General features: G+C 41.2%; 1 protein-coding gene across 4 annotated transcripts in view; it reads left to right on the forward strand.

Annotated features, from left to right (window-relative positions):
* The window catches only part of LOC131969748 (muscleblind-like protein 1), a 45,181-nt gene that overhangs the window by 26,834 nt on the left and 2,348 nt on the right, over positions 1-15,999 (forward strand). Inside the window, exons 2-9 of one of the 4 annotated variants that reach the window (XM_059330932.1) lie at positions 2,007-2,177; positions 6,592-6,810; positions 9,676-9,915; positions 11,792-11,845; positions 12,631-12,781; positions 13,559-13,594; positions 14,805-14,896; positions 15,196-15,269. In XM_059330932.1, coding sequence (XP_059186915.1) covers positions 2,007-2,177; positions 6,592-6,810; positions 9,676-9,915; positions 11,792-11,845; positions 12,631-12,781; positions 13,559-13,594; positions 14,805-14,896; positions 15,196-15,252 — 1,020 coding nt within the window. In that variant the 3' untranslated portion in view covers positions 15,253-15,269. The remainder of the gene's footprint in view (positions 1-2,006; positions 2,178-6,591; positions 6,811-9,675; positions 9,916-11,791; positions 11,846-12,630; positions 12,782-13,558; positions 13,595-14,804; positions 14,897-15,195; positions 15,270-15,999) is intronic. The other 3 variants (XM_059330933.1, XM_059330934.1, XM_059330935.1) reach the window with 3 other exon arrangements.

The following is a 15,999-nucleotide window of genomic DNA, read 5'->3' on the forward strand; positions in this document are numbered from 1 at the left end:
GATAGAGGAGAGAGGATAGAGGATAGGGGATAGAGGATAGAGGATAGAGGATAGAGGATAGAGGATAGAGGATAGAGGAGAGAGGATAGGGGATAGAGGATAGAGGAGAGAGGATAGAGGATAGAGGATAGAGGAGAGAGGAGAGAGGATAGGGGATAGAGGAGAGAGGATAGAGGATAGAGGATAGAGGAGAGAGGATAGAGGATAGAGGAGAGAGGATAGGGGATAGAGGATAGAGGAGAGAGGATAGAGGATAGGGGATAGAGGATAGAGGAGAGAGGATAGAGGATAGAGGATAGAGGAGAGAGGAGAGAGGATAGAGGAGAGAGGATAGGGGATAGAGGATAGAGGAGAGAGGATAGAGGAGAGAGGATAGGGGATAGAGGATAGAGGAGAGAGGATAGAGGATAGGGGATAGAGGAGAGAGGATAGAGGATAGAGGATAGAGGATAGAGGAGAGAGGATAGAGGAGAGAGGATAGAGGAGAGAGGATAGAGGATAGAGGAGAGAGGAGAGGGGATAGGGGATAGAGGATAGAGGAGAGAGGATAGAGGATAGGGGATAGAGGAGAGAGGATAGAGGATAGAGGATAGAGGATAGAGGATAGAGGAGGAGGATAGAGCAGCAGGACAGTGTGAGGCTTTGAGGATTGAAATTCCTGATTCAGTTCCTCTGGAGGAAGAGCAACAGTGTAACAGCAGTTCAGGTGGAAAGCTTGTTGTCTTTTCATTTTCTTTCCTTTTAATTTCCTGTCTTTATTTTTCCTTAGCAACTGTTATACAAAGAGACATATTCCTGACCATTTGGACTTCATATGTTAGAGCACTGAGCTATCGATGATTTGATCTATTGGAAAACTAATCACATCAATCAAACATTTTTCAGTTTCAGATTCTTAAATGTGAGAATTTGATGGATTTCTTTTATACCCCCTTTCCACTAAATGAGCTTTAGGGAACAGGTTCCCTTCAGGATCCTTGGAACATTGGTGCTATCTAGTGAACCAGAGGTTTAGAGCTATTTTATTTATTTAGAGCTAGAGTAAAGATATTATATTTAAGGGTGTGTCATCAACAGAGGGCACGATGCACAATGAAATATAACAGAGTCAGCAAGATGGCAGATCACATAGATTACCTCTGAGCTTTAGTTAGTTTATTACAGGAACATCTCAATAAATTAGAGTATGATGGAAAAGTCCATTTCTAATAGTTCAAGTCAAATAGCCCCAACCAAGTACTGAGTCATATAGATGTTCATACTTTTCAGAGGACAACATTTCCATATTATACATACTTTTTAAAAATGGTCTTTTGTAATATTCAATTTTTTTGAGACACTGAATTTTAGGTCTTCATTAAATGTAAGCCATAATCATTATAATTAGAATAAATGAAATACATTAAGACATGAAATGTTTCATTCTGTGTGTAATGGATCTATATAATGTGTTATTTCCACTTTTTTAATTGAATTACTGACATAAATGAACTTTTCTAGTTATTCTAGTTTATTGAGATACTCCTGTACAAGCATGGACCAACAGGATTTTTAAAGGATCTCTGAGGTTGCATGGAGATGATTAATAGATGAACGGTTAATGAAATGTCTACACAGCATCATTGGGACAGAGTATCATTCTCTCATCCTTCTTTTCTCTCACTTTGAATATTATAATCTGTTAGCAGGAGAAGATAGACGGCTAATCCTCTTTATCTGCGCTCTTGAAACTAATGTGTCTCTCGATGGGCCTGTAGACAGTAGGAAGGTAGTCAGAGCAGCTCAGGTCAAAGAAAGGAAAGGGAAAGGGAAAGAAAGCCGAAGTGATCGCTCTTCTTTACGACAGCAGCAGCTGGCCAGATGTCAGGATGTTAGGTCACTGCTGCTAAACCAGAGGGCAGAAACTGGAGTCAAGGCTCATTAACGCTTTGCATTAGCAGCAGTTAAAGGAAACTATTCTGATTCTCCTCTCTCCATCTCTCTCTCCTCCTCTCTCCTTCCTGCAGGGCCGCTGCTCCAGGGAGAACTGTAAGTACCTCCACCCTCCGCCCCACCTAAAGACGCAGCTGGAGATCAACGGGAGGAACAACCTGATCCAGCAGAAGAACATGGCCATGCTGGCCCAGCAGATGCAGCTGGCCAACGCCATGATGCCCGGCACGCAGCTGCAGCCTGTGGTGAGAGAAACATACAGCCACATCAACATAAACACATACAGATTACAATAAGTTCCTCCACACAGAGATACAGAGTCCATGTCAGAGTTGGTAAAATAAATAACAATAATGTGGGCGTGAGTCTCATTGAGCCAGAGGCTGTCATGTGACCTGCATGTTTGAATGTTCTCTCAATGCCAGAAACAGTGTTCCCTGGGGCTCCATTATAACAACAGCTGAATATCTGAATATGATAAAATAGACTCCAGAATAAAATTAAAGCATTAAAAAGAGAATAAATACAAATTTAGTTTGTGATTCTAGCAGCAAAAGTGAAAAATTTCACTAAAATGTTCTGTTTTTAACAAGAAAAACGGTAATTTTTCATTTAAAGTCAAATTTAATCCCGAACTCTTTTATTCTGATAGGTTTCTGAGAATTAGTTTTGCAGTTTAAGCTGTGTGAGAGAGCCTGTAGCATGCTTTATGAGAGATCTGGGTTCATCACATTGAAACAGTTAAAGGTAAGAAGCTTAATCGTGCCAGTCAACATGAGAACAATCATATGGTCAACCTGTTATAAAAATGCTGATCGTGATTTTGACTCTGTGTTCTCAGAATTACAAAGTTTATCCTCCAACTGTGTTAGCTGGCTAAGAATTAACAAGGCTGGTTAATTGGAGTGTAGTCTTGACCAAAAAAACAACAACCAAGAAACAACTTTTATAAGCTCAGTGTGCAGACTTCAGCCACTGACAGACACAGTGAGGTATTTTAAATCAGCTCTGGGGAAAAAACTATCAGGAGGAGAGGACTTTGGATTGATTGTCAAATTATCCCGTAGGTTCATTTATGGCTGCAACTCGCAATTATTCTAATGATTGATTCATCTGGAAATTACTTTCTTGATTAATTGTTTGGTCTATGAAATGTCAAAAAATAGTGAAAAAAAGCAATTTTAGAGCCTAAGGTGAAATCCTCAGCCGTCCAACAGTCTAAAACCAAAATATATTCAATATAAAATAATATAATACGAGAAAAGCAGCAAAACTTTGAGAAAATAGAGAATTTAGGTATTTCGCTTGAAAAATGACTTAAATCATTAATCATTCACCAAAATACACGGTTGCTCATAAAGACAATGTGATTTATTCTAAACAGATAAAGTGAATATCTTTTCAAAACTTTATTAATCAACTTCTTCCAGACACATCACAATGAAAATGAAACCATAATTAACGGAGGACTTTGGCTGAAGTTATTCCTACTTTATGGGCCATTTATATGCCATATATTTCCAAACACCAGACACTAAATTCTTACCATCATTACGGGAGTACATTTAGTTTAGCAGTGATAAATAAAGTTATGTACTATGATGCAAACACACACACACACACACACACACACCAGCAGCTAATGACTGAGACCGAGCTGCATGCTCCAAGGATCTTCAAGGTGATGGTCAGAGCTCCAGTCAGCCAGTTCAATGAATCCTTCCAGCAGATCCATGAGACCAGCACAGTCAATGAGAGCTGCCAGTCAGGCTTGAAGTAATTCCTCTGTCTTCTCTCGTCCCTTTATGTTTAAGTGAGAGCAGTGGAGTGAATTTGTCTCAGACTATTCAAAGAGCTTCAGATGCTGCATGCTCGGACGCTCACACACACACACACACACACACACACACACACACACTCTGCCGATGGCTTATCACCTGATCTGGGAGAGGCTGGGTGAGGAGCCCATTGAGAGGAACAGAGGGAACCATGAAAGGGTTTAAAGAAGCAATAGATCTCCTCGACTGCAAAGCCTTCCCTTTCTGTTTATGTCACGGAGAGAGAGAGGAGGAGAGGAGGAGAAGACAGGCTGACAGAGAAGGACACAGCAGAAGAAGAAAGGGAGGAAGGAGAGAAGCAGGAAGAGATAAATGAACAGAGTAAAGACAGGTAGGTAAAGTGGAGGAGATAGCAGAGATGCTTTAGAGCTCACTACAAAGAGGAAACAGAGCCATGTTGTTCAGAGGGAACAAAGGCTGAGACGCTTCTCTCCTTTCAAGGAATCAGACTCTTCCTCCATCCTCCCTTGAGTCCTAGCTTAGTTTCCTGCCCCATGCAGGATCTCTACCAAATTATATCTGCTGCTCTCACTTTTTTTGTCTGTAGCTGTCCTCCCTCCCTCCGTGAGCGTGGGAGAGTGCTTTCATTTCACGCATGGAACCGTGCAGAGGGTGAAGTAATTAGGGTCCATTACAGCTGTCTGAGCTGTACGCTGATGCTTTTTATTACAGAGTCAACGTCAGCGGACAGCATTACAATTATATCTATCTACACTACCGTTCACTCACTCACTCACTCACTTTGGTTCACTTGTTTGGTGCAGACAGTGAAGAGGAATCAGTAAAAACATCTGTAAATAGATGTGTGTTTAGAGTGTGCCCACTTGTTTGGTACAAATCAGTCAACTAAATCAACGTTTTTAAGACAAAATCTTTGATGACTGTCATTTTTAAAGATTAAATATTATGGTTGCCTTCTTACAAACAAAGAGTTAAATTATTAAGCTACATTTAGCTGATGTTTACAAACTTTATATCCATAAAGCTGTGCAGTGACATCATTAGTTTGTGACCTCATCATTCTTCTCTGATTGTGTTTCATTACATTCACCTTTAAATACTATTCAGCAAAAGTTGCATCATCTCATGTTAAGTTTCAATTATTAAGTTCTAAATTCTATTTTACATTTTATTTGTTCATTTCACAATTTGATTTCTGATCATATTACCATTCTTTTTTTACTTTAATTCTTTTTTCCCATTTTTAACATTTGTAACCCTGAAATATTAAAATGTTCAATCACCATAAAGCACCTTGTGACTTTGTTTTTAAACTGCAGTACAGATAAAGTTGTGTTGACATTCTGCACATTTCTCCTGAATTGCCTCTGACTAAAGTTTTGCTAAAGCTTGTTATATAAAAGCACAATTTATCATCACAGTGACGACAGACAGTAAAAACATGCCTCCATGCATTCGTATTCATGCAAAAACATACAAAGGCTTGACCTCCTTGACAAGTTTCAGCCTCCTAGAGCAGAAACAGTTACAAACGGTGGAGAAAAACAAAACATACCATTACTTAGCATATCACAGCATCTAGGTGATTACAGTGCTTTTTATGTCATATTTAAAACATTTTTGTGTGATGTAGAAAAGTCACCTTTGATCTAAACCAATACATGGATGTACATGCACTGCTTATTTGTATGACATACTTTTCTAATTTGGATTCAGAAAAAGATTTTATGACAAACACCACATCAGTCCAGCAGGACAAGCTGCTGACAGGAGCAGCAGAGATGTTTTTCTCTTCCTGCTGTGTAAATATGATGAGTTTAACATAACTGTTTTCAATCTGCTGCGGTTGTGGTTTATGGCAGGAATCTGCATCGTCCTATCACTGTTGGAAACAATTCAATGCTAAGTGAATCGACATTCCAGGAAGGCCATTAGCAACTTTTTGCAGCATGACATCACTGCATTTTAACAGCCTGATGAGTCTTCAGTGACATCACACCACCTTGAGCTGCAAACTGATATCCGAGCACCTTGAGATGACGGATCTCTTCCCTTGATAGGACATCATTCTCCAGACATTCCAGAGGGGAGCACTAAAGAATTAGAAAGTCCACGCCATTTTTCCTGATTTTCTGAGTCATCGCAGAGCAGCAAGGAGGGTTTTAGGGAGGAATGTAGCTGTCCAGCCTGGCTGCTGCTGCTCTATTACTCAGTGTGTCGTGTTGGCAGCAGCTCAGGAGAATCCTCCGACTGGCTGAGGTCAGGAACGTGCAGGAAGCTAGCACGGCGCTACGTCAGCTAGCATCCTTAGCCTCCCTCTCCACTATGTGTCTCTCAAACTCCAGTCAAGCACAAACAGGCAGTACATGTTTTTACAGTACAACACACACACACACACACACACAGCTTGACTTCCCTTAGCCTTATTCCCCTATGTGCCTATGTGTCTATGTGTCTATGTGTGTGTGATGGTGTGTGAAGCGTGTGATTCCATATGATCCATGTGATCCATGTGATCCATGTGATCCATGTGATCCATGTGGGGAGTGGGTGACACCAAACACAGTCTAAACCTCTTTTATGTGTTATCTCAAAAGACAAGCAGCCATTAAAGGAGACACAGTGTTTTCCTCACATCTAGAAGCAATAATTGTCTGATTTCAATGTCTTCTTTGCCTCCACACACAGTTCATGGCCTCTGCCTGATCTCTTATTCCACATGTCATATATCTTTAATCTGAGTAGAAGTGAGGAGAGATGGCATTATACTTTTTATATATATGATGAAATGTTCAACATTTTTATATCTGAGTGAAATAGTTTTGCTCTATTTTTGACCAAGTCTCTCGTGTCCCCACAGCCCATGTTTTCAGTCACACCCAGCCTTGCCACCAATGTAAACGCTGCTGCAGCAGCGGCGGCAGCGTTTAACCCGTACCTTGGCCCGGTGTCGCCCGGCCTGATGCCTGCTGACATCCTGCCCAGTGGCCCCGTACTGGTCACCAGCAACCCCAACGTCCCCGTACCAGCTGCTGCTGCTGCCGCCGCTCAGAAACTCATGAGGACGGACAGACTGGAGGTGAGCAACACACACATTCACACTCAGACGCAGGAAGGATAAACACACACCACGCAGATGAGGGGATTTGCATAATTATTTTTTCACTTTCATATCAGTCACAGATTAAAAGGCAGATTAACAAAACTCTGGTACACACTGGCTCACTGATGTTCTGTTGCTCAGCTATGCAAACAGATTGGACTTTGAAATGTGGGCTGTGCCTATTTGAATATTAAAGGCTCGGGTTGGAAAGTCTTGCCTCAACAGCTTCTGTTTGTAGACTTTAATTATGTATCTGGTACACAGTTTCTGTTACAGTAACTACATCCCATTACCATAATACAGTCATTACCCAGACTTAAGCAAAGAGAAAGAGACGTTAATGAGAGCGTCTCTACAAACAGCAGTGTTGTCGATGCTGCGTTCCTCCGTCAGCAGGCAGGAGACACCAGCTCAACTTATATATACTGTATCAGGGAGTCATTTCCAGAAAAATCTTTAATTCTTCTGTGAAGGCGATCAGTCATTTGGAACCTGATGAGTGCCGCTCCTCTAGCTGTGTTCAGATAATCATTAATTGGACAGTAAGTCAATCTCATCCATTATGCAGCCCCACCCAGGAAACACAGCAGCAGAATAATGGGGAAATCGTTGGAGGCAGGCAGGAGGCGTGCGGGAACGTTAGCAAGGTTACATTTCAAACGTAACGCTGGGTAGCCGGCTAATTAATGGGAGGGAGGCTGAGGAAGTCTCTGGGCCCAGGAACGAGTGGATGACATGCAGAGAGAGAGAACGGCTCAATGACAGGAAAAGGAGATGGAGGAGGAGAGAGGAGATCAATGAGGAGACCTGTTGGTCATCAGGGAGACACAGATAATAGAAACAGTCGTAGCGGTGGAGGGGATTACAGGCAAAAAGTTGTTAGATAGAAGATACAAGTCTTTATTCAGACTGGGTGAGGTCATCCTGTAAGTCCAGTCAAGAGACAAACAGGTGTAATATGTAATATGCATCAGCCAGATGTAATAATGAGGAGTAATTCGGGGAAATCGTCCGTTTTCTCCTTGAAGACGTTTGGACCCAGTGGTCAGCAGGAGCTCAGCCTCTCTGAGCTTCTTGATGGGAGGATTCATGTCCTAGCCTAATTTGTCAGGAACTAGGTTTGCTAAAAATATCTCAGAGAAAAGGGCCAGACATATTTTAGTTTCTAGTGTGTGTCGTTCAAAATAAACTTTGCTGGAATTCTGTGGACCAACACACATACCAGGGAGCAGATATGTTACAGGCTGTTTCCTTGAGGCTGAAAGAAATTCCTATTTTAGAAGACAATCCTCCAGACTGTTTCCCCCAGAAATAGTTTCCGGCAGTCTCTCTTCTCTGTCTCTCATGGAGTATGCTGCAGTCTTTGAGCGTGCATAAAATCATATGTTGCTTACCTGAAACCATGGTGATGTAAATGGCTCAAAGGGACAGTTACCATGGGGACAGAAATATGATTAACAGGCCCTTTATTTGTTTGCACAACTAAGCACTTCCAGTGGGTGAGCTCTCCCTAATGCATGATTAACCACTGTTACAAACACACTGATCCACACCTGCTGCAGGAACATCAAATTGCTTCCATTTAGTCTTCGCTTTCACCTCTAATTCTTTTTTTTTCCATCCCAGACTCACTCTGTCTCCTTGATCCCCATCTGTCTGTCCTTTACTCTTTATTCATCAACCACTCTTACATTTCCCTCTCTCTCCCTCTCTCCCTCCCTCACCCTCCTCTCCAACATCTGCCTGACAACAAGGCAGCCTCTCTCTCTCTCTCTGTCTCTCTCTCTCTTTTAAATAAGACCAGTAGCAGACTGGCGATGGTGGCAGTGGTGGGGAATTAATGTGTGCTTGCAGTGCAGACGTTCATTCAGATGTGACTGTGTGAGTGCGTGAGAGAGGTTCGTGAGAGAAAGAAGAGACAAACAGAGAGAGAGAGTCCTGCCATCTCTCTCAGATCGGTGATTGGCCATGATGAGCTGTCAGGACAGGAGACGGCAGGGTTCGTTTCTAGATTACGCTGCTGGTGGCCTTTTGTCTGCCAGCGTTTCCCCACAAATCAAATCCTTTATGCATGCAGACAGAGAGACTGGTAAACAGACATTTGGTAAATGGCTTGTTCTGTTACAATAACTGATAGATCGATACAACGCACCATGAAATTACATTTCATCTGGAGGAGGACAGGACTCAGACTCAGCGGGCTGCCGCTGCTCCAACACAGAGCTTAAGTTATTGCTCAGCCATTTAAGTGTCAAAAATTACTTCTGGGGAAAAAAAATGTTGCCTCGTAATTTATACGTGCACCCACCTTTTGTGAGTATATGTCTGTGTGTGTGTGTGTGTGTGTGTGTGTGTGTGTGTTTGCGTGGGCTGTTGGTTACGTCAGCTGCAGCTCCCTTGAGGGGAACCAGCCTCATATTTCCCATGAGCCTCGTTGAGCCACTACATTCAGGCTGAGGCAATCAGTTCCCAGCTGTTCAGCAGATGCTGCCCCCTTCTGTCTCTCTGAGGAAGAACAACAACACAGCTCATTTGAATAATGGATAAATGTTGTGTGATTGATGAGTCTGTAAACGCTGGTTACGGTCTGTTCTGCGTATCAATCAGCAGTAATGGCCGAGCCTGTCACTAAGATTGGTTAGCTCTGTCTGGTAAAGTGATTGTCAAGTTCTGAAATGGCTGAACAGATTGATTACTTCATCAAATCTGAAGTAAAGCGAACAGTAACTTCATAATGTTCCTGTGCAATTATGTGTGTGTTTTATGCTTGTGATATTTTCATCAGGTAAACAAAATAAAAGCAGTAAAAGGTGTGTTTGCTGGTGTATCTGTGTGCTGCAGGTGTGTCGGGAGTACCAGCGCGGGAACTGCACCCGCGGGGAGAACGACTGCCGCTTCGCCCACCCGTCAGACAGCACCATGATCGACACCAACGACAACACCGTCACCGTGTGCATGGACTACATCAAGGGCCGCTGCTCCAGGGAGAAGTGCAAGTACTTCCACCCTCCGGCTCACCTGCAGGCCAAGATCAAAGCCGCCCAACACCAAGTCAACCAGGCTGCAGCTGCTGCAGCCATGGTAGGTACCGTCCTCACAACGCAGCACAGACAAGGACTCAAGAACATTTATCTTTATTTAATGTACGAAGCATCCTCTAATATCCTGCAGCCCTGAGAGCCAGAGGAATTACTGACAGTAACCATCAGAGCTCATATTACAGAAATCTAACCAGCCTTGATTTCTCAAAACAAATCACTTTCTACACTTCAGCGTTTACAGGATACTGCAACCATCATAGTGGTCCTTAAACTCCCAGTTTGTTACATGTTGAAGTCTTTTCTACCCTTTAACCTCCCAGAACACATCCCTCCTCTCCTCCTCTCTCCAGCTCTGACCCAGTAGCCACTCAGAAGACAGAGTTGATGTGTGCTTTGTTAGCAGCTAGCTGTAGCATCATGCTAGTATGTGACTGCCCCTCCTCCTGCTCCTCTTTGGTTGCTGCTTTGTATATTTTGCTGTTGTTTGCAGTCAGCAGGTATGCATATAGGTATAAACACTGTGAAGACTGCTGTTAATGTCAACCTTGTTCCTGTAATGCAGTGATCATTTCCTATGAAAGGTCACAGTGAGTTATTGCTCAGCCAAATTCTGTAGATGACTCGATGCAGCAGGTATTCCAGTAAAGAGGGTAAGCTTGATTTCAGGTAACCTTTACGTTTAAGCCAAATTAGGCATAATAAGATCACACCACACTGGAGAAATAGTGTCTCTAATATCTGACCCTTTCTCTTTTTAAATATCATAAGTAGATTAATATAAGCTTGTATGGCATCTTTTAATGTCTATCAGTGGTGAGAATGTAATGTTTACAATGTGGCCACAGATTTGACTTAATAGTCTTATCTGCCTCTTTTAACCAATTCTTATTATGTAGATTCAAGGTGTTCAAACAAAGAATATGAGAGACAGCAATAAAGTTTTGAGGGTGTGTAAACATAGATAAAAACAGAATTAATCAAATTCAGCCATCTTAACTGGTTAATGGCAGATAATATATCATAAATATATTATAATTGTGACTATATAACAGGTTGTTCATAATTCTTAATGATGGTCATTGTATAATGATATTGAGGCATACAATCATACTTAAAAAATGAAATGTTGAAAATATTGTGGAAAGATCCAGCACCTTTTAAATCAAACTCTTTCTCCACCTTCTATATTTTAGGCATAATTAATTTGAAAAAGAACAAAAAAACACAATAAACAAAATGAATTTGACTGATAACAGTATTTTTTTCTTATTTATTTATAGATATTACGGTAATAATGTTACCATGAATTCTTTTGGCCACAATAATTGTGTCATTATAATCTGACCTTGTGAAGAGTCCTATAGAGATGATGGTCGTGCAGTTGTAGCTTTTTTTTCTCAGTTGGGTTGAAAACTGGTCTGGGATCAGCAGTAGGGTAAAGTCTAACCAATCATTATAGCAGTTCAGTTTCAGGGCAACAGTTGCCACAGGATCATAAATATTATATGACATGATATTCACAGTGTACGTATGTCTGAACTATAATCCAGGATTGCCTTAAATTTGAATTTAACACATTTCATTAATCGGCTTCTCCTCCTTTCTGGACCAGAAGTTCATTACACTCAGCGTTATAGTTCATGAATCATAATTTTATCTGAGATAAACTTTGTTGAGGCCATAATTCTCTTCAGTAACCCTACAGCCATTAATGTGCATGCCCTAGTCTTGTTATTGTTGTATATTGCATTCCAATGATTTGTTTTTATTTGTTTGTTTGTTTTTTTGTTTGTTTTTTTTCCTCACCAACCCACACTGCACTGCTGCCCCATGATGCACCTTCGCTTGCTGGTTTATGTTAATGCGCTTGAACCCCATTGGCCCATTGCCATCATGTGCTCTGCCTGCTAATTAAGACTCAGTCGGCTGTCAAATCACTGAAGCGACCCCTCGACGCAACTTTTGACCTGGTACTATAACTTTCACCTTTTAGCTTGGCATGTAGCTGTGATGTTCTAGAGAAACCTGACACAGTTTAAATGTAACGAGGAAACACTGAGGGCTGATGAACTGATTGGACAACTTAGTTTTATTATTTCTTTTTCATAAAACACAGATTCACACCATATGAATCTTGACTTAAAACATCGAGGCCCAAAAAAAATTTTTTTACATTTTTTCCAGTCTTTACCATTTCCACTGCCATGAATCGGTTCATCTCCTTCAGTGCAACTCAGCAGCAAATACTTGGTGGCATGAAGATGTAATATTTTAGTTTCTAATAAGATAGTCTCTGCATGAAACTGTCACTTCCCATATTGCATGTGTAACTGTTGAAGAGGTGTCTTAACATGGCTTATAGTGTATTATTATTATCATGGAGCTGGCAGTGCAGCTTTCCCTAACTATCATTCTGTTGATGGTCCAACAACCAATAACTAGCATCATAGCTTCATTATGATTAGTTACAGACAGATGGATTGTGTGATCATACGGTGTGAGCAGAGTTTATCCAGCTAGCCGTGCAGCTAGCACCACTAGCCGTCCAGCTAGCACCACTAGCCGTCCAGCTAGCACCACTAGCCGTCCTCTGACAGAGTAGTGAGCCACTGCTTGCTTGTTTGTAGAAGCTGTTTTAAAAGGCGACTTTATCTTCTAATGAAGTTCTTTCTTCTCTCTGTCCTGAATGTCACTGCTACCATCCTTTGGTTCCCCTCACTCCCATCCCTTTATTTTGGTGTTGTCCCCTCTCCAGGGGCTCCCTCCTGTCTTGCCTCCTTTACCAAAGAGACCTGCACTTGAAAAAGCCAACGGTGCCACCACCATGTTCAATGCTGGCATCTTCCAGTACCAACAGGCCCTGGCCAACATGCAGTTCCAGCAGCAGGCTGCCTTCATACCATCAGGTAATGGACCTCTTTAACTCTTTCACCTGTTGGTGGCTGATCCATCATGTTGGCTGTTAAATCACAGTTAACTCTTACACTAGTGATTCTGTTTGGCCTCAGCAGTGGATGGCTGAATGATTCTGTGTGATGTTGTTGGTGGCAACACTTGCATGAACTAAACTGCACTTGTATGTCCAGCATGGTGAAGGTGTCAGAAGTCAGTTATTCATTTAAGTTTAGTTTTAAAGACATTATGCATGCATGTATATGAGCTTAATACATCCACTTAGTAAATTCACATTGCATTGAAACATTTTTTTTGTATTTGCTACAATGACATCATTTAAATGAGTCCCTTGTTGTCGTGCTCCTCTCAGTCCACTGTGTCCCGTATTCTCATCTGTCTCATATGTCCCCGCTATCGGACTGTCAGGCCACGGTAATACATTATGAGGACTCTGAAAGCAGGTCATTCAAAACTACCACAAACAGCTGTTAGGAGAATGCTCCTCTATTAGTGTTTGATTCCAGTGAATGGAGCGATAATAGAGCTTTATATGTGTCGCTGCAGTAACTGTGATGTGAATGATGACTAATAACAAGTTATAGATAATCAGCTGTATAACCATTGTAATAATAATGTAATAAAGCAAGCAGGTGATCATATGTGCTGCACAGTTTGTTCATATCCCGTTTAAATCCAATATGTCTGACTTTATAACACTTGTAATGGGTTTTTCTTGATTTCTTTCCTCCCTATTCACTCCACTCCCTGTTGCAATGCATGATGGGCAGGCTCGATATTGTGCATGACACCTGCAACAAGTGTTGGTAGGTGCCAGCTTTCCTTACTGATTACCTTTGAGCCACTCACTGTCATTCAACTCACCACATGATGTGAGCACATTCTCCATTCTGTGAATTTAGACTTTGACATGAACCCAACATGGCTTTTAGGCCAGGCTGGTAAAATGTGAACTGTAAATTTAGTTTTTAATTGTGTCATTTGATTTTGAAGTCATGTGTTTTATTCTCTGTGGTTTGGAATGAACCTCTTTCTGCTTTGCCACAGATCTGTCTGTCACCTCATGCTTGTTGCAGTTCAAATCCCTGAGCCTCGCTTCATTATACTATAACCTCTATAACCTCAGTATATAACTGTTGTTATACACCTTATAAACAGCAGGAGTTATACTATAACCTCTATAACCTCAGCATACTGTTGGTTATACACACCTTATAAACAGCAGGAGTTATTATCCATAATGGAACCAGTGGTCGATGTTGTAGTTGTTGCTGTCAGATATGTTTTGCATTATGATCATAATTAATGATCATTTTCCTTTTAAAGGAGATAAAACAACAGTAAATTAACTAGCCTATTCATTGTGATGCCAGATGAAAAACAAAAAAAAACTCAAAAATGATTTAATGTTTCTTTTTCTTCCTTCATCATCAGAGTAATCAAATCAAATCAAATCAAATCAAGTTTATTTGTATAGCCCTTTACAGTAGCCAGAAGGTACCCAAAGTGCTTCACAGGAAATCCATAAAAACAATACATAACACATGTATAACATATAAGTACAAAATAAAAGTGCTGCAGTGCTGCAAGGTAGTACGAGCCATAGACAATAGCCATACATAGAAAGGTACAAACAAAATGAGTAGACCTAAGAAACAGAGTTGGCAGAATTAAATGCCAACCTAAAAAAGTGGGTCTTCAACTTTGATTTAAAAAGGCTGAGATCAGAAGTGAAACGAATGTCAGGGGGCAGTTTGTTCCACAGCCTTGGAGCAGCGACGGCAAAAGACCGATGGCCCCACTGTTTAAGCCGTGTCCTCGGGACCTCTAAGAGAAGTTGACCCGAAGAGCGCAGGGCGCAATCACTATAAAGAACAGTAAAGATCACTAGAAGATAGATTTGATTACAGCAGCAGATTTTCTCATAGCGTTCTATAGACGGACACACAGATGTAGTTTTGCCATTAAAAAGCTTTAACCTGCTCTGGTTGAACTGCCTGTGATCTTTGCCTCCAGTTCCCATGATGCACGGTGCTAATCCAGCCACTGTGTCTGCAGCCACCACATCTGCCACAAGTGTTCCCTTTGCAACCGCAACAGCCAATCAGGTTTGCTCCTCTCCTCTCTTTGATTTCTGACTTTTCACTGTCTGTTAGTTGTTGTATTTTTAATCTTGTGATTCCCATGAGCCTCCTAATGAAAGATGCATGAATGGAGCTCTTCTCTGATCTCTGCTAGCTGTTCAGAGCAGCTGATGCTGTGATTATTTACAATGCTTACCTTTATTATCAGTTTAGGTTCAAGTGCTGTTTGTCCTCATTTCACCTTCTGCCTCCCTGTTTACTTATTTCTGTCTTTCCCTCCCCCCCTCCCTCCCTCTGTCTCTCTTATTCCCCCTCTCAATCAGATTCCAATAATATCTGCAGACCATCTGACTAGTCACAAGTATGTGACCCAGATGTAGGAGTCTCAACCAGAACAGTATGTACTGCAGCATCTCACACACACTCACACCATCTACCCAAACAGCTGCAGAACTCTGGTGTCTTTTAGCTTAACAATAACAATAATAAGAAGTATTATTATTATTGTTATTTCATTTGAATGTGTTTAATGTATTTCTTTTTGCACCATCTCTACTGCCTACTGTATTCAAGAAATGCAGAACTTAAAGAAGTAGATGTTTTGTGAAATATGCATGTTTTGCCAAGAGTTAGCATAGCTTAGCTTAGCTTAGCTTAGCATGAGGCCTGTAAACAGGTGGAAGCAGCTGGCTGGCTCTGTGGAAAGGTAACAAGTCATACATCATTATATAATATAAGGTGATCATCTAAAGCAGGGCTCAGTCTGCAGACTGATGGACTTTATTCCACAGTTTGTTGGCACAAAAACTATTATGTGAAAAAGACTTGATAGCACTTGGAGAGCACAGAACCCCTCCAAGAAGTTTTATTTTTATTTCTTCAGTTATATTTAATTGTTCAGAGTCTTTAACAAGTCATCAGTAGCTGTTTCCAGTATTTGCATGACAACAAAGAGCCTGAGGTATGATCAGGAACTCATTTTTCAGATCAAACAGGACATGAATCTCACAATGTGAACAAAAGTGAAACTATATTTGTGTATCCACTGTTTAATTCATATACGCTTCAATAATTAATAGCTTCTTCCTTGGCTCATGCTACACACTTCCAGCATGTTTGATGAAAAT

The sequence above is a fragment of the Centropristis striata genome, chromosome 4 (genome assembly GCF_030273125.1).
Source record: "Centropristis striata isolate RG_2023a ecotype Rhode Island chromosome 4, C.striata_1.0, whole genome shotgun sequence".
NCBI classification, from domain to species: Eukaryota; Metazoa; Chordata; class Actinopteri; order Perciformes; family Serranidae; genus Centropristis; species Centropristis striata.